This window comes from Amblyraja radiata, chromosome 6 (genome assembly GCF_010909765.2).
Source record: "Amblyraja radiata isolate CabotCenter1 chromosome 6, sAmbRad1.1.pri, whole genome shotgun sequence".
Lineage (NCBI taxonomy): Eukaryota > Metazoa > Chordata > Chondrichthyes > Rajiformes > Rajidae > Amblyraja > Amblyraja radiata.
In genome coordinates, this window is record NC_045961.1 from 35,632,084 (window position 1) to 35,654,235 (window position 22,152).

General features: G+C 40.6%; 1 protein-coding gene across 1 annotated transcript in view; it reads right to left on the reverse strand.

Moving 5' to 3' along the window:
* The window catches only part of ankrd42 (ankyrin repeat domain 42), a 36,459-nt gene extending 14,614 nt beyond the window's left edge, over positions 1-21,845 (reverse strand). The window contains exons 1-7 of the mRNA XM_033022528.1: positions 21,738-21,845; positions 17,198-17,358; positions 15,396-15,503; positions 14,655-14,774; positions 13,902-14,037; positions 1,027-1,227; positions 648-773 (exon numbers count right to left, since the gene is read on the reverse strand). Coding sequence (XP_032878419.1) covers positions 648-773; positions 1,027-1,227; positions 13,902-14,037; positions 14,655-14,774; positions 15,396-15,503; positions 17,198-17,358; positions 21,738-21,765 — 880 coding nt within the window. The 5' untranslated portion in view covers positions 21,766-21,845. The remainder of the gene's footprint in view (positions 1-647; positions 774-1,026; positions 1,228-13,901; positions 14,038-14,654; positions 14,775-15,395; positions 15,504-17,197; positions 17,359-21,737) is intronic.
* Between the last annotated feature and the right edge of the window lie 307 nt (positions 21,846-22,152).

Genomic DNA, 22,152 nt, shown 5'->3' on the forward strand with positions numbered 1-22,152 from the left:
CCAACATAATTTCTGCCTCAACAACGTCCCCAAAGACAAACCACAGAGGTCGGACAAGCACACAGATCAGACATGGCCTGCAGCAGAATGGAGCAGTGGTGGAGGACACCAATATCATCGCAAGGCCAGGCCGACCTCTGCAACTCCGACCCAGTGCCACCACCAGGACAATGTATAGACAAAACTTGTTGTTTTAAGAACTTAGAAACTTGAAGGATACCGGAGAGTGTCGGGAATGTTGCAACTATTGTATACTGCCTCAGTGCAATCTACTAGGTTACACTCTTGTACGTGGATAGGACTGTGCTTATGTACAGTAAGATTTTGAATTGCTCGGGGAAATTGTCTAGGTACATGTGACAAAAAGTGCCATTGAACCTCAAAAAGCACACATTCTGTCTGAATGAGAGAGAGAAAGCTTCCAGCTCAGCCTCCTTCAGATTATTTCAGTGACAATTTTGTTCAACTGTCAGCAGTTTTGCAACGAACTAAACAATCAATTTAATTTTTTAGGTTGGCTGAAACCTTTACCCATCAGCACTTAAAAGGTACAGAATCAAAAGGCCTGTATAATGGTCTAAGTTGACCACCAATCGATCACATGATTTGCTGCGGCCAAGTTATGCTGTGAAGAGGATGGAGCTGACCTTTATGCATGGGCGTGGAGCCTTTATCATCTCGTTCATTGAGGTTAATCACTCCAGATTCCACTAGTTGTTGCAGAGTCTTGAGATCTCCTTTGAAAGCACCTACATGAGCTGGAAATGCAAGGTCTACAAAGAGAGAAAAAGATCATTACCTGCAAGCAAGCTTTTAAACATTTCAGAAAATTAGAGGGTCCCCACTTAATAAATGTGTGGAATGATTTCCTCTAAACAAAAGTGGATCTCCACATACGATCTCGCTACTCCTGCCGTGTGATCCACCTGTCCCCGCACGCACACGCTCTGTCCCTGTGCCCACACCACCCATCCTCTGTGTTTAACATATGCCAAATGTTCTTGCTGATCATTTCGTTTTACGTACTTTCTTGATCATCTGGGTGATCCCGTTCATGCTCCACGGCTGCTATATACTGCACGATGTTGTCCTTGTAGAACCTCTTTGCAAGATCATTTGGGGTTTCACCTTGGTCATTCCTCGCTGTCAATACGTGTGTCACACTAACCCCTTGACTGACAAGAAACTTAAAGCAGTGCAGGTGGCCTTCCATTGCTGCAAGATGAGCTACAGTTAAAAAAGGCAAGGAAAGACCATTGTAACTATGTTACCTTAGTGGCTTTACAATAACTTAACTAAGTTATTGTATGAATATTTTTACAGAATATTAAAGCTGCAATGTTCCATAAAGATGCAGTGCTCTGTACGGGATCTTGACATCACAGGTATTTTAGGATAGGTGAAAACCTTAACTTGAGCTGGTGTTTGCTGTCAATCTTCCTTGAAAATAGATGTAGGTCACTTGGAAATTTTGTGTGTCCTATATGATGAAATGTAGATTCTAAATTATTTTCTCTTTGTGCTCCAAATGCTCTTGATCTGTCTCCAATAATAAATGGCATCTATACATTCAGATAGGCCCATGCGATGAGGCATTTTCTCAAACAAGATGACTGACCACCAGGAATATGAAGAGCAGGCTGATCCAGATATCACTTAGAAAGCAATGGTGATCTGATGTAGTTTTAAACTCTCAGAATCAACATACTCTGCAAGTAGTTAACGATCCCGCCAAAGGTTGCTGATGCTTCCTGCTGTTGAACAGGTATTTAGCCATGTGAGCTTAAAAGATAGTGTTGAAGTTTAAAATGACAGAGCTCTGTCAAGAATCATTAAAGCAGTTGTTTGTTCACCCGGATATATTTAAATCAACCCAATACACCAAAGCAGAGCCACTCGGGTGACAAGAGCTCCTGCTATCAATGTTACAATGATGAAAGCCAAGCTGCCACATGAACTATGGTTAAGCACCCCACTGGCATGCTACAACATTGACTAGCTTAACTGCCAGACTACTAATGAAAAATACCCTACAGCATGTACAGATTAATGGAGGGTGATTGGCACCTCCTCACTTTCCTATTGATGAATGGATCTCAGTATGAGCTATTCCACTCTCTCCAATACATCACGTTCAAAAGGTCCGCCAAAAACTCTCCAACCTCACCATTACAAGCAAGCATACCATACGCCTTCCTTACTACTCTATCTCTACTCTATCATACCATACGCCATCCTTCCATCGAGGGGATTTATCGCAGTCGCTGCCTCAAAAAGGCTGGCAGTATCACCAAAGACCCTCACCATCCTGGCCACACACTCATCTCCCTGCTACCTTCAGGTAGAAGGTACAGGAGCCTGAAGACTGCAACAACCAGGTTCAGGAATAGCTACTTCCCCTCAGCCATCAGGCTATTAAACCTGGCTCAGACAAAACTCTGATTATTAATAACCCATTACCTGTTATTTGCACTTATCAGTTTATTTATTCATGTGTGTATATATTTATATTATGGTATATGGACACACTGATCTGTTTTGTAGTCAATGCCTACTATGTTCTGTGTGCTGAAGCAAAGCAAGAATGTCATTGTCCTATCAGGGACACATGAAAATAAACTCACTTGAACTATCTACTTATGTTGTCACTTTCAGAGAGCTTTCTGCCTCTCACTGCCCAGCCACATGAACCAACAGGGAAACGAGGGATAAGGATTGCCTGCAAGCTGATGGAATTAGTTTAGATTGGTATCATAGTTGGTGCAGACATGGTGGGCCACAAGGCCTGTTCATGTACTGTCTGTTCTATGTTCTAAGGAGGAAACCTATGTCTGCAGAGGTGAAGTAAGAAATGCAACAACACAATGAGTGGAAGCCTCTTCAGAACAGCAAACAACAGCAAACCTCTTCATTTTTTACCCTGATCTGAATCCTGGTCTGAATTTAAATGTGAGCAAGTATTAGTCCCAGTAGTCACAAGCCCTCAATGCTCTTATGGTGAATCCTCAACTTCTGACCAAAGAGGTAATATTTCCCATAATCAACCCAAAGGGAAAGCTGTAGGAAGGAACTGCAGATGCTGGTTTAAACCGAAGATAGACACAAAATGCTGCAGTAACTCAGTGAGACAGGCATCATCTCTGGAGAGAAGGAATGGGTGGCGTTTCGGGTCTGAAGAAGGGTCTTCACACGAAACGTCACCCATTCCTTTTCTCCAGAGATGCTGCCTGTCTCGCAGAGTTACTCCAGCATTTTGTATCTATCAAAGGGTAAGCTAACGCACTTCAAATGACTCTCAAGTTCATTGCCCTCATAAAGCCAAGCATGCTATGTCTTAAATGTACTGCAAAAATATCATCAAAATAACCTAACGTACTTTAGCTCGTAAGTGCATCATGAAGGGTGATTGGCACCTCCTCATTTTCCTATTGATGAATGGATCTCAGTATGAGCTATTCCACTCTCTCCAATACATCACGTTCAAAAAATGTGGATGTACAGTAACCCCTAAGCCATATTTCCCTTGTCAATGGCATGCCCAGCAACATAGCTCCAACTTCTGTATTGAATTTGACTCTCAGAGAGAGGACATTGCAAAAATCTTACAAACAAACTTTGGTCAGGATTTCGCATACCAGAAATGTGGAGGTACAAATGGAAACATGGATGCAAATACATGTAGTTATCACTAGCATTGGGGCCAGCTCCAGATATCGAGCTAATGCCAGATCCAGCAATGTTCCAGAGATTACACCTATATTTTGTGGATGAGTCCTGCAAGAACGTAAGCCAACAAGACATTTTACCAGTAGGAAGGAACTTTTTAAGGAACTGAGTAACTCAGAGGGACAGGCAGCATCTCTGGAGAGAAGGAATGTGTGACATTTCAGGTCGAGACCCTTCTTCAGACATTTTACCAGTCCTGATGCAGGGTTTTCTACCCAAAACATCGACCATTCATTTCCTCTACTGCTGCTGCTGCTCGACCTTCCCTTCCCACAATGAAAACTCTGTACAGCGCATGCCAACAAAACATCTGAACTTCACCTGGCAGCTGGAAGGTAGCCGGCAGAGGAGTTCCCATTGAACCAGAGTAACCTTCAGGATGAGAATTTGATCATAAACTAATGAACCATTAAAGACAGTTATCAACACATGTAGGTTGGGGAAACACATCATATCCCCAGATGCAGGCTGCGATTCAGTTGATAGCTGTTGTATTCTGGAAGTCAGAGCAGCAAATGCTATTCTGGAGCAATTCTAATCACAAAAGAAAGGATATTTTTTTAAACGGAGATTGACAGATTCTTGATTAGTACGGGTGTGAAAGGTTATAGGGAGAAGTTGGGAATGGTTGCGCTGCCTTGCAGCTGCGGCTCGCCTGCAGTCCGTTTGTCTTTTCTGTTTTTTGTTTTCTTTTGTCCTGTTTTTGCGGTTTGTTTAGGTTTATTTAACTGTGTGTGTGTGGGGGGGTGGGTGTGGTGTGTTTTTTGGCTCTTCCTTCGGGGGGATGCGACTTTTCCTGCCGTATCCCCCGTCTCCGTGTCCGTCTGCGCTGAGGCCTATCGCGGAGCTGGCGGCCTCCAACTGCGACCGACCTCGAGGCTGTGGAGGCTGTGGAGCAGAGCCAGGACTTACCAACGCGAGCCTGGCCGACTTCGGGGCTGTGGTTGCGGTGCGGCACGGCTTCCGACCCGACTTTGGAGCCTCGGAGGCTCGGCCAGTGGGCCAGTGGACGACATCATCGGGAGCTCGAGTTCTGTTTTCCGGAGCTCCCGCAACTACAGCTGCGTCCGCTGGACTGGAGGACGGCAGCTTCGGCAGCTTCGACCGCCCCGGGCCGCGGAGTTTGAACGGCCCGTTTGCGGAGTTCGGATTCGGCCTGCGGGACTTACTTACCATCACCCGGCGGGGTCATAACATCGGAGGCTTGGATTGCCTCAGCGCAGAGGGAAAGCAAGGAGGGAAGAGACAATGACTTTGGGACTTTAAACTATGTTGAGTATTTGTTATTTATTCTATGTTATGACTGCAGGCTAAACCATATTGTTTGTTTTGTTTTTGTTTTTGTCTTCTGTTTTTTTACCTTGTTTGGGATGTGTTTATTTTTGTGTGGGACTAAAGATGGAAATTAGCCACTGGCTACAATCTTGCATATTACATGCAAATGTTTTATTAATATGCACTGTCCCTAATAAAATAAAAAATAAAAAATAAAAAAAAGAAAGGCAGGAGAATAGGGTTGAGAGGGAAAGATAGATCAGCCATGATTGAATGGAGTAGACTCAATGGGCCAAATGGCCTAAACTCTGCCCCTATGACTTGTGCACATAATATTTTAGTGCAGCACTTAGAGCGTGGTGTGTTGTTTGGGGCCGTCATCCTTTGGATGAAATATTAAACTTGTTACTTGAGGTAAAAAGATCACACAGGACTTCCGGTGGCTGCTATGAAGCAGTGAAGGCAGCTGCACTGAGCTCTCCTCCAGACAAATCGTGTTTAAAGTCGACTCCCATGCCAGGATCGAGTTAAAAAATCTTATCAGGTTTGCTGAACGTCGAGGGTACTGACTCCATCAAACAGTACCGATGGATTTGGGATTTTAAACGATCTTATCGTAAAAACTGGATGAGAAAGAGAAGAGGTCAGAGAGGACCCAAGAAGACTACAATCAGTTTCAAGCTCCAAAAAGCTCTGGATGAGCTTGAAACCACCCCGGAACTCACTTTTGAAAGTTTGGAAGAAGAGCTGGAACCTCAACAACCTGCAAGCGATATGGCTGCGAGAAGTGATACAAAGGAGAAAGAAATGAAAAGCTGGGAAGAAACGGTAAGAGCTAATATTCTTAAAGACATTACTAAAGATCTTCAGAAGCAATTTGCCAAAATGAATTCTACAATTCAGAACAACTTCTCCACTATGGAGGGCAATCTTTCTAAGAAAATTGATAATAGCTGCGGCGAAGTAAAAGAGCTTTATGTAGCCCTGAACCAGCAGTTTAAAGATTTGGAGTCCAGGTCTGCGAAGGAATTGGAAAGTATGCAGAGAGATTATAACAATAAACATGACACCCTGCTGAAGCAATTAACAGACTCGGAAAAATTGATGGAAGAGATGGATGGTGAAATGGAACAGATGAGCCAAGAAATACAAGGTCTGAAAAAACAACACGATACGAATTGGGAGCTAACGAATAAACTGAATGAGAAATGTCAAGATTTAGAGGCCAGGTCAAGGAGGCAAAATCTGAGAATAGTAGGAGTTAAAGAGGGTGCTGAACACGGCCTTCAAATGTGTGATTTTATTACTAATCTACTTAAAGATGTTTTCAAACTTCCAGAAAAACCAAAGATAGATCTGGCTCACCGAGTGGGTCGCTTCCAAAAACATGATAATGCTAAACCAAGGCAAATTATTGTAAAGTTCCTGGATATTTCAACTTTGGAAACTCTATTAAAGAAGAAAACCTATGGAGAAAATCTTACATTTGCTGATAATATCGTAAGATTCTACAGGGATTATCCTCGGGAAATTTTGGCAAAAAGACGCGAGTTTAAAAGGGCAAGCAGTATTTTATATGGACATTCTGAAGTTCGTTATGGCGTGATCTATCCAGCGAAAATGCTAATTACGTTTAATGGCAAGCAACGCTCATTCACAGACCCGGACTCTGCTAGCAAATACGCCCAGGAGATTTTAAACAAAATTCAAGGAGGAACAGAACAATAGACATTTTATCTGTGGAACTTTGTTTTTTCTGTTTCAATTAAGACACTAGAGCGCTTCGGACGGTTACCAGACAGGCTTATCTGGCAAGAATGTGTTGTTCAATAACAGAGGCCGAATTAAACTTCTGAACTGAAAGCACAGATGGAAGCTCAAGGTCGCAAGCTCGTCACCAAACCCCTCAGCACGGAGAACTATGAGACCATCTCCTTTTGAAATGGCCATGATATGAGGCATCTGTTCCACACTATATGACCTATTATTTATACATATAACTAACTAACTAATTAACCACTTACGCGCAATAAACTCAACTAACGTTAAAGGCATAATGTACTATACTAACACGACTAACTATATAGCAGGAAGGATGGGGGAGGTTAGACATATATTTTAAATACTAAATACTAATTATGAATTAATTAACATACAGGTAAATGAAAAGTGTAATTATTGACGAGGTACTTTAACCCATAATTTCTTTTATTTTAATCCAAATCTTCTACCTTCCCTTTTATTTTATTCTATTTTAAACTGTTCAGCGATTAATTGACCTGATATGATAATTTTGGTAACAATTAGAGGGAACCGACTAACGTTGGGTCAAATTCTAATAGGGGGATAAGGCCCAGTGCATAATCTCATCGACGGAGGTCAATTTAAAAACAAACCTAGCTACCTTAGGTGGCTTTTTTGTAATTTATCGCTTTTTTGATAAATTACATTCACTTTTTTTGTTTATTCACAATTATGTGTTGTATGACTTAATAATTTTTATGTACACTTTATTTTATGTTTTTCTCTTTCCCTTAATTATGTTTAATAGTGTCAGGAGATGTAAAACTACTGTAGAAATTATGAAGGACAACTCTGGATTCGGGATTCCGAGGTACTTGGCTGCATCACATGAATCATACAGTCTGGTAATAATAGCCAATGCAAGATAATAGTCGAATAAATATCGGAGGTCTCACCTTCTGTAGTTGGAACATCAGAGGTGCGAATGAGCCAATTAAGAGGGGTAAAATTCTGGCACAATTAAAATCATTAAATATGGATATTGCTTTCCTACAAGAGACACATTTGAAACAACAAACTCAGATCAGATTAAGGGCAAATTGGATAGGTCAAACCTATTACTCCTCATTCACCTCTAAAGCAAGAGGCACGGCCATTATAATTCGGAAGGGTATACCTTTTAAATTAAAGAAATCTATATCTGATAAAGAGGGAAGATATGTTATAGTCACGGGAGAAATTTACAATACACCATTAACTATGATAAATATTTACGCGCCTAATTTTGATAACCCACAATTTTTTAGGAAAATAATAGATTTAATCGCAGAGCATAATTATCAAAATATAATAATGGGGGGAGATTTTAACTGTGTTATAGATCCATACTTAGATAAATCAATAAAGCTAGGGAAGCGTCTTGTTAAAACTAAGACCTGTGAATTTTTAAATACTTATATAAAAAATAATAACATAGCTGATGTTTGGAGAATAGCAAATCCAAGTGGTAGGGAATACTCATTTTATTCATCAGTTCACAAAACTTATTCGCGAATTGACTATTTTTTATTGGACACAAAATTAATCCCGTATACGAATAAACCATCATATCATAATAGTATTATTTCTGATCATTCACCATTGACTTTTATACTTAAAATTGAGGGAATGCCGAGTATAAAACCTTTTTGGACATTCAATGTACACATATTAAATAACCCACAGGGTTATGAGTATATAAAAGAACAAATAAAACTTTTTTTCGAAATAAATGACACGCCGGGTATTTCTGCACCGCTATTATGGGAAACCTTCAAGGCATATATTCGCGGTGTCATAATTTCTTACCAAAGTTTTCAAAATAAGGAAAATAAAAGAGAACTTCAGCGGATAGAACAGAAAATAAAATTACTCGAACTGGACAATGCAACTGACCCAACCATAAATAAACATAATAAGATAACTTTATTGAAATATAAAGTCAATAGAATACTATCGGCTAGAGTAATAAGATTATTCCAAATTACAAAACAAGCACACTTCGAATTTGGGGATAAGCCACATAAACTACTTGCGAGGCAACTGAAGCAACGAGAAAAGGAAAAAACTATTACTAAAATTAAATCGGATAAGGGTGAGTTTTTAACACTGCCTAAGGATATTAATAAGAGGTTTGCCCAATTTTATCATAATTTATATACATCTAAAATAAATACAGATGTAAGTAAAATCACAAATTTTTTAGATAATTGCAAGCTCCCAAAATTGGATAGTTTAGAACAAGAGCAATTAGGAGCACGGATTACTAATGAAGAAATAAAACAAATAATAAACTCACTGAAAAATGGGAAGACCCCAGGACCAGACGGTTTTAGTAATGAATTTTATAAAAGATTTCAGGAGTCAATTGTACCAAGATTATTCAATTTATACACGCAGGCTTATACTGAAAATAAACTACCAGAAACCCTAGCAGAAGCAACAATAACACTTATACCAAAAAAAGATAAAGCTTTAGATGAACCGGGTTCTTATAGAAACATAGAAACATAGAAATTAGGTGCAGGAGTAGGCCATTCGGCCCTTCGAGCCTGCACCGCCATTCAATATGATCATGGCTGATCATCCAACTCAGTATCCCGTACCTGCCTTCTCTCCATACCCTCTGATCCCCTTAGCCACAAGGGCCACATCTAACTCCCTCTTAAATATAGCCAATGAACTGGCCTCGACTACCCTCTGTGGCAGAGAGTTTCAGAGATTCACCACTCTCTGTGTGAAAAAAGTTCTTCTCACCTCGGTTTTAAAGGATTTCCCCCTTATCCTTAAGCTGTGACCCCTTGTCCTGGACTTCCCCAACATCGGGAGCAATCTTCCTGCATCTAGCCTGTCCAACCCCTTAAGAATTTTGTAAGTTTCTATAAGATCCCCTCTCAATCTCCTAAATTCTAGAGAGTATAAACCAAGTCTATCCAGTCTTTCTTCATAAGACAGTCCTGACATCCCAGGAATCAGTCTGGTGAATCCTTCTCTGCACTCCCTCTATGGCAATAATGTCCTTCCTCAGATTTGGAGACCAAAACTGTACGCAATACTCCAGGTGTGGTCTCACCAAGACCCTGTACAACTGCAGTAGAACCTCCCTGCTCCTATACTCAAATCCTTTTGCTATGAAAGCTAACATACCATTCGCTTTCTTCACTGCCTGCTGCACCTGCATGCCTACTTTCAATGACTGGTGTACCATGACACCCAGGTCTCGCTGCATCTCCCCTTTTCCTAGTCGGCCACCATTTAGATAATAGTCTGCTTTCCTGTTTTTGCCACCAAAATGGATAACCTCACATTTATCCACATTATACTGCATCTGCCAGACATTTGCCCACTCACCCAGCCTATCCAAGTCACCTTGCAGTCTCCTAGCATCCTCCTCACAGCTAACACTGCCCCCCAGCTTAGTGTCATCCGCAAACTTGGAGATATTGCCTTCAATTCCCTCATCCAGATCATTAATATATATTGTAAATAGCTGGGGTCCCAGCACTGAGCCTTGCGGTACCCCACTAGTCACTGCCTGCCATTGTGAAAAGGACCCGTTTACTCCTACTCTTTGCTTCCTGTTTGCCAGCCAGTTCTCTATCCACATCAATACTGAACCCCCAATGCCGTGTGCTTTTAGTTTGTATACTAATCTCTTATGTGGGACCTTGTCGAAAGCCTTCTGGAGAGCTATTTCACTTCTAAATACGGATCAGAAAATTTTAGCAAAGATTCTAGCTAGAAGGCTAAATAATTATATTAACAATTTAATAAATACGGATCAAACGGGATTTATACTCTAAAGACAATCACTTAATAATTTGAGAAGGCTTTTCAATATAACGTACTCTCATAATGAGGACAATGAAGATATTTCAGTTGTCACGCTGGATGCAGAGAAGGCATTTGATCAAGTAGAATGGCAGTATTTATACAAGGTACTCCAAAAATTCAATATGGGAGAGAATTTTATTAGATGGGTTAAACTACTTTACGATAGACCTACGGCAAGAATACTAACTAACAATACGCTATCTCCAAAATTTTACTTATCAAGGGTGTGCCTTATCACCATTGCTATTTGCCCTTATGATAGAACCGTTGGCCGAAAAGATTAGAAATCACCCGAATATTAACGGATATAACACTAAGGACTCAAAGAATAAAATTTCACTATATGCTGATGATATCCTTTTATATATTACTAATACACAAACGAGTATACCCACCTTATTAACACTAATTGAGGAATTCGGCTCTTTTTCAGGATATAGAATAAATTGGAATAAAAGCGAAATTATGTCTTTAAAACCACAGGATTCGAGACACTTACTAAAATTCCCCTTCAAAATTGCAACAGAAAAATTAAAGTATCTGGGTATTCAAATTACGAGAAGACACAAATCATTATTTAGTGCCAATTTTATACCACTATTAAATAAACTGAATGATATGATTAAATTTTGGAAAACGCTTCCGCTCTCATTGATAGGTAGAATTAACGCTATAAAAATGACTTTCTTACCACAATTAATATATTTGTTTCAAGCGATCCCAATATATATTCCAAATATTTTTTTCAAAAAACTAGATTCCACTATCACTAATTTTATATGGGATTACAGAACACATAGAATTCAACGAAAGCATTTGTGCAAATCTAAAGAAGTTGGGGGTTTATCATTACCTAACTTTATGTATTACTACTGGGCAGTGCATATTAAGAACATAATGTACTGGCTGGATAGTTCCACTCAGCAGTTGGAGTGGATAAGAATGGAGAAAGAGGAGTGCTATCCGCACGATATAGGAACGATCCTGCTCTCACCGATAAAATTGAATAGTATAATATATAAGAAGAACCCAATTATTCACAATATAATAAGAATTTGGAAACAAATAAAAGTATCCTTGAAATTAAATAATTTATCAGTACTAACCCCACTATTGAACAACCCCGCATTCAAACCTTCTCTCATCGACAACACATATCAACAATGGGATAGACTGGGGATTAGGAAAGTAGGGGATATGTATGAATTGGGCAAACTGTTATCATTTCAACAATTAAAATTAAAATTTAAATTGAAGGATAATCAATATTTTAAATATATACAGGTATGTGACTTTATGAAGAAATATACACATAGATTTCAAACTATATTTTTAGACCCTTTAGAAGAAGCAATGAATATTAAGGCTGATTCACAAAAATTAATATCATACTTTTATAATAATATATTAAATAGAGAATCACCCTCAACAGAAGCACTAACGGAAGATTGGGAAAATGAGCTAATGATAAAGATCTCGAAGGATAGATGGGAAAAGTATTTGATGAATACACATAACTGTTCTATTAATGCAAGACATAATTTAATTCAATTCAAATTATTACATAGACTATATTATTCAAAAACGAGGTTGAATAAATTTTATCCAAACGTCTCTCCCAGATGCGATAAATGTTTGTTTCAAAACGCTAATATAACACATCCATTTGTAGGATGTACAAAGTTGAATAAATTTTGGAGTGATATATTTGATATATTTACAAAGCTCTTCAAGTCAAGAATAGAACCCAAAATGGAATGGATTATATTTGGAATAATAGGAGAAGATACCTGTTTAAATAAAGACCAAAATGTTTTTTTTAATTATGGGTTAATAATTGGAAAGAAATTGATACTTAAATTTTGGAAAAATACAACCATACCAACTGTTAAAATGTGGATTAGGAATATGATGGACATAGCACACCTTGAAGAAATGAGACTCCGACTAATAGATAAATATGACCAATTCTTAAGGAGTTGGTCTCCTTTCATCGACTTTTTGGAATCATGTGATGCAGCGGCACCATAAGGATTGCTGATTTCAGTTCATGACGTGGATAGATCTACATCTCCGAATACAGATTTGAAAAATTCTCTTTTAAGGGGCCTTCTCTTCTATTTCTACTTTCCACTTTTTATTTTTATACACACTTCACGTTTTTCTACTCTCTACCATCTATTTTTCCACTTTTTCCCCTTTCTATTGTTTTCTTTTTCTTGTCTTGCTTACTTCCTTCTCATAACATAAAACTAGAGGTTGTACATAGAATGGATTACGGTATGACATAGTTGGCACCTAAAATTAGGTTCCACTGTACTGTTTTGTACTGTATTAACTTCTAATAAAATAAACAAATTTTTAAAAATAAATAAATAAATTAAATAAAAAGATCACACAGAACGGTTGAGAAGAAGGGTTGGCAAGCTTTAGCAACATCGCAATAACTGATTATTTTGTTATCATCACATTATGGGAATCTGCTGGAAGTCATACAGCACAGAAACAGGCCCTTTGGCCCAGGTTGCCCATGCCGACCAAGATGTGCAGTTGAAACTAGTCCCACTTGCCCATGTTTGGCCCATAGCCCCGAAACCTTTCCTATCCTTGACATTGTACCTGTCCAAATGCCTTTAAAATGTATTAGTACTAACTACTCAGGCAGCTCATTCCATCTACCCTCAGTGTGAAAAAGTTTCCCCCTCAGATTCCTATTAAATCTCTCACGTTAAACCTATGTCCACTGATTCTCCTAATCTTGGTAAAAGACTCCGTGCATTTACCCCTCATAATCTTATACACCTCTATAAAATCACCTCTCATCCTCCTACGCTCCAAGGAATACAGTCCTCGCCTGCCCAACCTCTTCCTATAGCTCAGGATAATTGGCTGCTTTGTTTTCTGCATTACACTTCCAAATACAAAAAATAGTAATTAATTGGCAGTGAAATGTTTTGAGAAATGTTGAAAGGAACGTAAATGGCACAACATAAAAGTAAGTCTTTCTTTTACCCTAATAAATTCCAACCAATGTCAGATACACGCATGTGTGTGTGTCCTAATATGTCAGAATAATCTGATTGAACAAGTATATCCAAGCAAGAACACGTGTATTAAAAAATGGAATTTGTGGTATAGTGTGTTAGAACATTTTACAAAAGACTGGTACATGTGCCTGCAGGCTCAAGCCTTTCAATACATTGTTATTTAATTGGTACTTCTGGTAATTGAGTATTTCTTACCAGTGAAAACCTTCTACCTCAGAGATTACAGCAATTGTATACCTGGTAAATTCCCATCTTGATCCACTTCATTCGCGTCTGCACCCCACCTGACCAGAAGCTGCAAGCAACCCAGCCTTCCATGAAAGGCAGCATAGTGAACTGCCCTCCAGTTGTTTTTATCAGCTGGATTTGTACCCTAAGGATAAACAATAGAAAATAAAAGGTGATTTACAGCTGCCAAATCAGTAAGCGCTGAACTGGAGTTGTGTATGCATGCATTTCCCAAGTCCTTGATAAAGTAAAATAAGATAGGCATTTTCACTTTGCTTAGTATTCAAATTGTCCAATCGTGTTAACGTCCCATCTAAGACAATTTACTTGAGCATAATAAGAGCAAATATGTTTCAACTACTTTTTATTGTAATCTAGACATTTCATCGTTGAATTTATTTTATACATGACCCCACATTTGTTGTGCTAATGTCAATATACTTGAGCATAATAAACGCAAATATTTTTAGACTACTTTTTATTGTAATCTTTATATTTCCACGTTAAATTTATTTTATACATGGCTCCACATTTGTTGTGCATCCTTAACTGCAATTGGGTGGCTTGCTGGTCTATTCCGTGGCAATTAAGATTCAACCACATTTAACTATCATCAGGTGACGGTCTGAAAAAGAACACTGAACAAGATGGATATTTTATGATAATCTATTCCAGTTTCCTGGTCACAGCCCCAGATTAACCATCCTCTTCTGAATAAATTAAATTAACAGTTGATATAAATCGATCCAAACAGGTAACTACCACACCACTGTGAAGAATCCTCTGAAGAGTGTATGAATGTCCATGTGAAGCAGCCAGGTGCAATGGAGTACAACCTCTATCATCCTTCGCTGTTAGGTTTGCACCATTCATTACCAAGGCCTGAGGAGAAAAACACATATTGTGCCTAGGCTGCTTTCATGTTAACACCTGAAATCACTTCAAGACTACACAACATGAACATCATGCTGAGAAGCATGACTTCTGGGAATGAGGCTAACTGAAGTAGATAATGAAAATAGTAACAAGTACAAATCTTGAAAAACACTGCATCTAGAATAACAAATCATAATCCAAACTTCAAAGGAAGTATTCATGACCCAATGGTATGGATTTTTGCACTGGTTGCAATTAATGGTGATTTGATGGAGTGATAAATGAGTATATGAGCTGCACTTGCCTTGCCTCACATCCTGGGATAAAGGACTGAGGGATACAAGAGAAATATTAAATCGTTTAGCTGTGACTATTTGATCTTCCACGATGCTGCTTACAGATAATATTAAGATTATTATGGCCAACAGAAACTTGACCTTCATCCCCTCAATCTGTTGAATTTTGATATAAAACATTTGAGGAATAATGCAGCATTCAGTCACCTATCTCTCCTCTCCTATTTTAGAGCTCATTAAAAAAATGCGTGCCCCAAACACCAACATGAAATAGTTTCATTATTTAAAAACATTTTAGTTCAGAAGAATATAAACAATTGAGACACTTTACCTGCATACAGGCATCGTGACCCCTAATGGCTGCAATGTGCGCGGCTGTCCAACCTCTGGGAGTTACATCAGTTGTGTCAGCACCATGCCATAGCAACCAGTGTAGGCACTGTAACAATATCAAGTGAATCATAAATATTCTCAGTATGATTAGGTTTGTATTTTTACAAATGTTAAGACAAAAAGGCTGATTTACAGATATCTGAATGATTATTATAATTAAATATATTTAATCATGAATAGATAGGATTTAATCATGAGCCGGAACCAACCCGAGGGCTCCAGTCGCGGAGCCTGCGGACCTGACATCGCGGAGCTGGCCATCTTCGGAGCAGGAGGAGCTGTGATGGCGCGCGGCTGCGACCCGACTTCGGAGGCTCCGGCCGCAGGCCCGGTGGACAGGAACATCGGGAGCTCGCAGGTCTCTGGTGGGAGACCGCTTTTCGGAGATCCCGCAACGGTAACTTCTCCCGCTGGAATCGCGGGGTTTAAAGGACTCGGAGCGGGGCCTAACATCGCCCGCCGTGGCTTAAACGGCCACAGGACCTACCATCGCCCGCCGGGGGCTTTAAGTCCGAGCCCCAGTTCGCCTCGACGCTGCAGTTGGACTGCTGGACCGCGGGAGAAGAACAAAGGGAAGAGATAAGACTTTGCCTTCCGTCTTAGTGAGGAGATGTTGGAGATTCACTGTGATGGATGTTTATGTAAACTGTGTTAAGTGTGGGTTTTGGGTTATTTTGTAATGTAAGACTGTAGAAAATGCAATTTCGTTCAAACCAAGCTGTTTGAATGACAATAAAAGGCATTCTATTCTACTATTACCTCCACTTCAACAATAATTTGACAGAAATTTGAACAGAAAATAGAAGACACCTGGTAAATGGGAATGAGTTAGTATGAGTTTATCTGCTGTTAAATATAATAAGAAATATTTTCTGTTGATGTAATACAACTAGAAAGGCTGGAAGCACTCAGAAGATTTGGCAGCATCTGTGAAGAAGGAAACAGTTTAACGCTACCCTGATCTGAAATAAGTTTTAAGATGCATAAAAATGAGAAGGAAAAAAAGGACAAAAGGCAGCTAAGATCAAAATATACTGCAAAAGACTACATTATTATTGTACTATATTTGTTATTTATTGAACTTTTTTTCTCTTCCCCCGTTATGTACTATGTTTACATATTCACATATTCTGTTGTGCTGCAGCAAGTAAGAATGTCATTGTCCCATCCGGGACATATGATAATAAAACACTCTTGACTAGTGGCAGGTACAAGAGGGTGGAATGGAACTATATACCGTGTCTGGGGTTATCTTTATTTTGCTTTTTCGCACTAAAGATTGCAGTCACAATCTCTATATCTTTCTTTAGTCTTTCTTTATGATTCTCACATATTTTCTCTAAAAGTTTTGCTTTTGTGTTTACTTCTGACCACAAGACCCACAGGTTTTTAGAGAGACCCTTTTACAAAGGGGCAAGCTCAGGAAACTGGCCCTGCTAAATTCATGGGTCCAGGGATGCTGCAGTTGGGAATAAAAATTGGAAAACTTGCTGTTCCCTAATTATTTGTCGAGCCTGGGAAGCACACCTGCGAAACAAGGCTAACAGTCATTGATGGCAAAGCGATCATTCCCTGCATCCAGCAGCTCCCATCTCAATTTAGCTGCCAGGTTACACAAACCCAGAGCATCGAGCCCATAACCATTATGTACAAAATGTTGATATGCTCTGTGGGGTGGTATCTCAATTAATACACTATACATTTTGTTAATACAAGTAAACAATGACAAATAGCTTTCACCTCTAAGCTATCGGAGTGTGCTGCCCATTGCAATGGTGTAAATTTGTGAATGGGATCCACTTCATTAATGCTGGCTCCACTTTTCACCATTAACTCGAGTTCCGTCACATCGCCAGCTTTCACCGCATCATGAATACTGACTAAACACTTCTTCCTGGCAGCTGTTAAACAAGAACATTTGTAAAAAAGATGAATGCACTGGCAATTGAGAATAACAGCATAATTTCAATGACCGTAGGTTTCATAAAACAGATAGACCAGGGGCGGCACGGTGGCGCAGCGATAGAGCTACTGCCTTACAGTGCCAGAGACCCCGGTTCAATCCTGACCATGGGCGCTGTCTGTACGGAGTTTGTATGTTCTCTCCGTGAGCTGCGTGGGTTTTCTCCAAGATCTTCAGTTTCCTCCCACACTCCAAAGACGTACAGGTTTGTAGGTTAATTGGCTTGGTGTAAATATAAAAATTGCCCCCAGTGTGCGTAGGGTAGTGTTAATGTGCGGAGATCGCTGGTCGGTGTGGACTCGGTGGGCCGAAGGGCCTGTTTCCGCACTGTATCTCTAAACTAAATTAAACAGTACAGCACAAGAACAGGCCCTTTGGCCCACAATGTTTGTGTAGAACATGATGCAAAGACCATCTCTTATCTACCTGCACATAATCCATATCCCTCCATTCTCTGTATATCCATATGCCTGTCCAAAAGTCTCTTAAATGCCAAAGTGTATCAGCTTCAACCACCAACCCCAGCAGCATATTCCAGGCACTCAGCACCCTCTGTAAAAAAGTTGCCCAACACATCTATATAACTAAAAGTCTCATCTTGACCACTTCCTGTCTGCACTGTATATTGATTTTAGAAAAAATGCTACCATATATCGCTATGACTTTTGGCCATCTTACTCATAGTCCTCCTCCGCTGAGGCAGCCCTGAGGATTTTTCTGATCGATGAAAAATAAAAAAGTTATAAGTGTTTAAAAAATCTTGAGATCAGCCTGTCAATCACCTCGGTCCTCTCACCTGTCAATCACCACGATGAAGGTAATGCCCCTTCTGCGGGGGGGGGGGGGGGGGGGGGGGGGGGGGAAACAAGACTATAAAACCCCGGATGCCTGGATGTGAGTCGGTCACTCTGGAAGATCGCGAGGGAAAGTCCACAACTGTGATTCTAAGCTGTGAATCAACTGAACTGTGAGTCTGCAATGTACTTGCAATAAATGATTTGTTAGCCCTTAATGACAATGCAATGAGTTGTTTGGCAATTTGGTGACCTGCACTCTGCTTGAAATGCTATGAAATTGAATGTGGTGGCTTGCACTCTGCTTGAAATGCTATGAAATTGAATGTGGTGTGCCTGCACTCTGCTTGAAATAGTATGAAATTGAATGTTGCGGCCTGCACTCTGCTTGAAATGTTATGACATTGAATGTTGTGGCCTGCACTCTGCTGTGAACATGGGACCCAACAGGTCCCACTTAATCCAGTCTTCTTTAAACTTTGCCCATCTCGCCTTAAAGCTATGCCTTCGAATATCTAATTTTTCCATCCTGGGAAAGAGATTCTGACTGTCTACCCTTTCTATGCCTCTGATATTTTTATATACTTCTATAAGTTCTCCCTGCAAACTCCAGCATTCCAGAAAAAACAATCAAGTCTGCCCAATGTCTTCCTGCAGCTAATATCTCCTCGTCCAGACATCATTCTTGTAAACCTCCTCTGCACCTTTTCCAAAGCTTCCACGTCTTTTTTGTAATAGGGCGACAAGAATTACACGCAATACTCCAAATGCGGCCTACCCAAAGTCATATAAAGCTGCATCATCTTGGCGAGCCATCTTGGGGAACGGCTGCTAACCAGCAGCCGTCCGTTTAATTCACTTTTTTTTTGTAGTTCTAGTGAGTCCTGTGTTTTGTTTGTGGGAGAAATAGACTTTTTAATGTGGGGGGAAGGGGGTAACTATATTTCTAGGTCCCTACCTGGTCGGTGAGGCAGCTTGGTCACAGACATCCAGCCTGAATATCGGCCTTCCCTCACAACCCTCTTTCATCTATCAGTAATCCAGTTCTGAATCCATACCACCAAGACACTGTTAATCCCATGCATTTTAATCTTCTGGATCAGACCACCATGGAGGAATTTATCAAACACCTTACTAAAATCCAGTCAAACATCATCCACCTTTGGCAACTCCTCAAATACTCGATCAAGTCAGTAAGACATGACCTGCCATGTCCAATGCTCTGCTGACTGTCTCTAATTAACCCACTCTCTTCCAAATGCAAGTAAAACCTATCCAAAGAATCGACAGCTTCCCTAACACGAGTCCCACTCGCCTATAATTCCCTGGATTCTATTTACTTCACTTCTTAAATAAAGGAACAACATTAGCTGCTCTCCAGTCCTCCAGGACCTAACCTATGCCGAGAGAACTTTACTTTAGAGATACAACGTACAAACAGGATGTTCTGCCCACCGAATCCGCGTCGACCAGCAATCACCAGTACTATCCTACACACTAGAGACAATTTACCTACAAACTTGGACATCTTTGGAGTGTTGGAGGAAACCTGAGCAACTGGAGAAAACCCGCCTTAATGCTCCAAGACCCCATCAGCTCCTCTTTCTTAATCTCAAACTGCCTTTGCATATTACTGTCTTCCATGTCCTTCTCTTTGGTGAAAATAGATGCAAAGAAATAGGTTTCCTAGCACTTCCAATACATTGGTAATAATGACTGCCTCTCACTTAATTAAAACATTTCACTAAGGATGGACAAGCACCAGAAACACTTAGTGGTGCAATCCCTGGCCCTTGACTGCCTAAAATGCATCACAGAAAACACTGAAAATCTTCTCCAATTCCTGGGAACAGCATCAAAATCTATTATTAATGACAAAGGGAGTGCACAGTGAGAGCTTGTAAAGCCACTGCCACAAAGTGCCAGAGACCTGGGTTCAATCCTGACCTTGGGTGCTGCCTATATGGAGTTTGCATGTTCTCGTTAACACTTTGTGGGTTTCCTCTAGCTACTCCACATCCCAAAAATGTGTAGGTTGGTAGGCTAATTAGGTTAGCTGTAAATTTCCCTTGTGTGCAGATGACTGGTAGAATATATGGGGGGAAATGTTAACAAGGTGGAGAGAATAAAGTTGGATTAGATTAGTATAGGATTAGAGTAAATGGACACTCAATGGTCAGCGTGGACGTAAGATTTTTTCAAACAAAAAAATATTTCCTTATTTATCCCATGGAAATCATTCAGCATTTTAAACACCACACCTATTTCTCCCACTATCCTGCCCTTCCTTCCCTCCTTCCCCACTGTCCTCGTTCTCCAATGGTTTCACATCTCACCCCTTGTCTCCTTATCCGACACCTATTTGTCTCATTTTCATCTCCAGCCTTTGTCATTTACTCAATCCATTTCACAATCAAACCACTTCTTCATGTTTCCATCTATCACATATCAGGCTTTGTCCCTTCCCCACTTCTTTTCCAGCTTTCTCCGTCCTTATTATACAATCAATACAAATAATGGACTTGACCCGAAACATTGCCTGTCCAGTCTCTCTGCAGATGATGTGTTCAAAAAGGAACTGCAGATGCTGGAATATCGAAGGTACACAAAATTGCTGGGAAAACTCAGCGGGTGCAGCAGCATCTATGGAGCGAAGGAAATAGGCGACGTTTCGGGCCGAAACCCTTCTTCAGACTGATGGGGGGTGGGAGAAGGAAGGAAAAGGGGAGGAGGAGGAGGAGCCTGAGGGCGGGCGGATGGGAGGGTGGGAGGAGACAGCTAGAGGGTTAAGGAAGGGGAGGAGACAGCAAGGGCTAGCAAAATTGGGAGAATTCAATGTTAATGCCATCCGGACGCAAGGTCCCCAGACGGAATATGAGGTGCTGTTCCTCCAATTTCCGCTGTTGCTCACTCTGGCAATGGAGGAGACCTGGAGGAGATGATGTCTGACCCAAGAAGTTACTCTCGCACTTTGCGTTTTGATCAATATCTCCTTCTGCACTCTTATCCCGTCGTGGTTACAATCTCCATGTAAGTTAAGTTCAATATCCCTGGTACCTTCCTGGGAAATCTTTCCAGGACCCTCTCACTAGTCAATGTGTTTCTTTATTTTTCTATGTGTCTGCCTTTTGAATTCCCTCTTCATAAAATAATAAGTTTGTGTCATTAAACACAGCTGCCGCAAGACACCCAAGTGCGCGACGAGCATGCATCATTAAACTAAATTTGACATCATGTCTTAAAAGGAGGAATTTTAAAAAGTAACATAAGCTTGAACAAGGACGCGTGTTTTACGGAGCAACAAATAATGAGATTTAAGTGGTTTCAGAACCAATTCAAAGGGTTTTCTTTGTTTGATATAAGGAAGTAGCTTTTGTAGAAAAGTGTTTGTTCGCCAATACTCAGCGTTACGTAAAGCACGTTCCTTTCAGTCTGCAACACGAAATAACTTGCATCGTCTGTCTGAACGTCTCGCCGTGTTCCGCAGGTTGTCCCTGTCCCTGTCCCCCAATGGTCCCGTTACCTGGAGCGCTAGCAGAATCCGCCGGCATTGCTGCATCGGTCGACGATTGCAGAACACTCCAATAGCAACGAGGATAAACATCCGGGGTGTGTTAGAAATGGACAAGAGCTTTAATTTCCGGAGGAAACTCCCTTCGATGCAGAGAGGGACAGAAAGGGGCGCGAACATAAAAAGAGAAACAGTAAGTGCAGGGAAAGAAAACAAGGGTTCGAAGTCTGTAACCGAGCTGGACAGATAGGGAACAGGAGGTTTCCTAGGAGAAAGACAGTAAAGGGCTGTCCGACTTACGTGCGCTTGGCTCGCAAATTACGCGACCTCGTGGTCGCTTGAGGCGTACGGGCACCGTATGGCCGCGCGGGGCCGGTCCCACTTAGAAGCGTGGAGGGGTACGGAGTTGTGCGGGGCCGGTCCCACT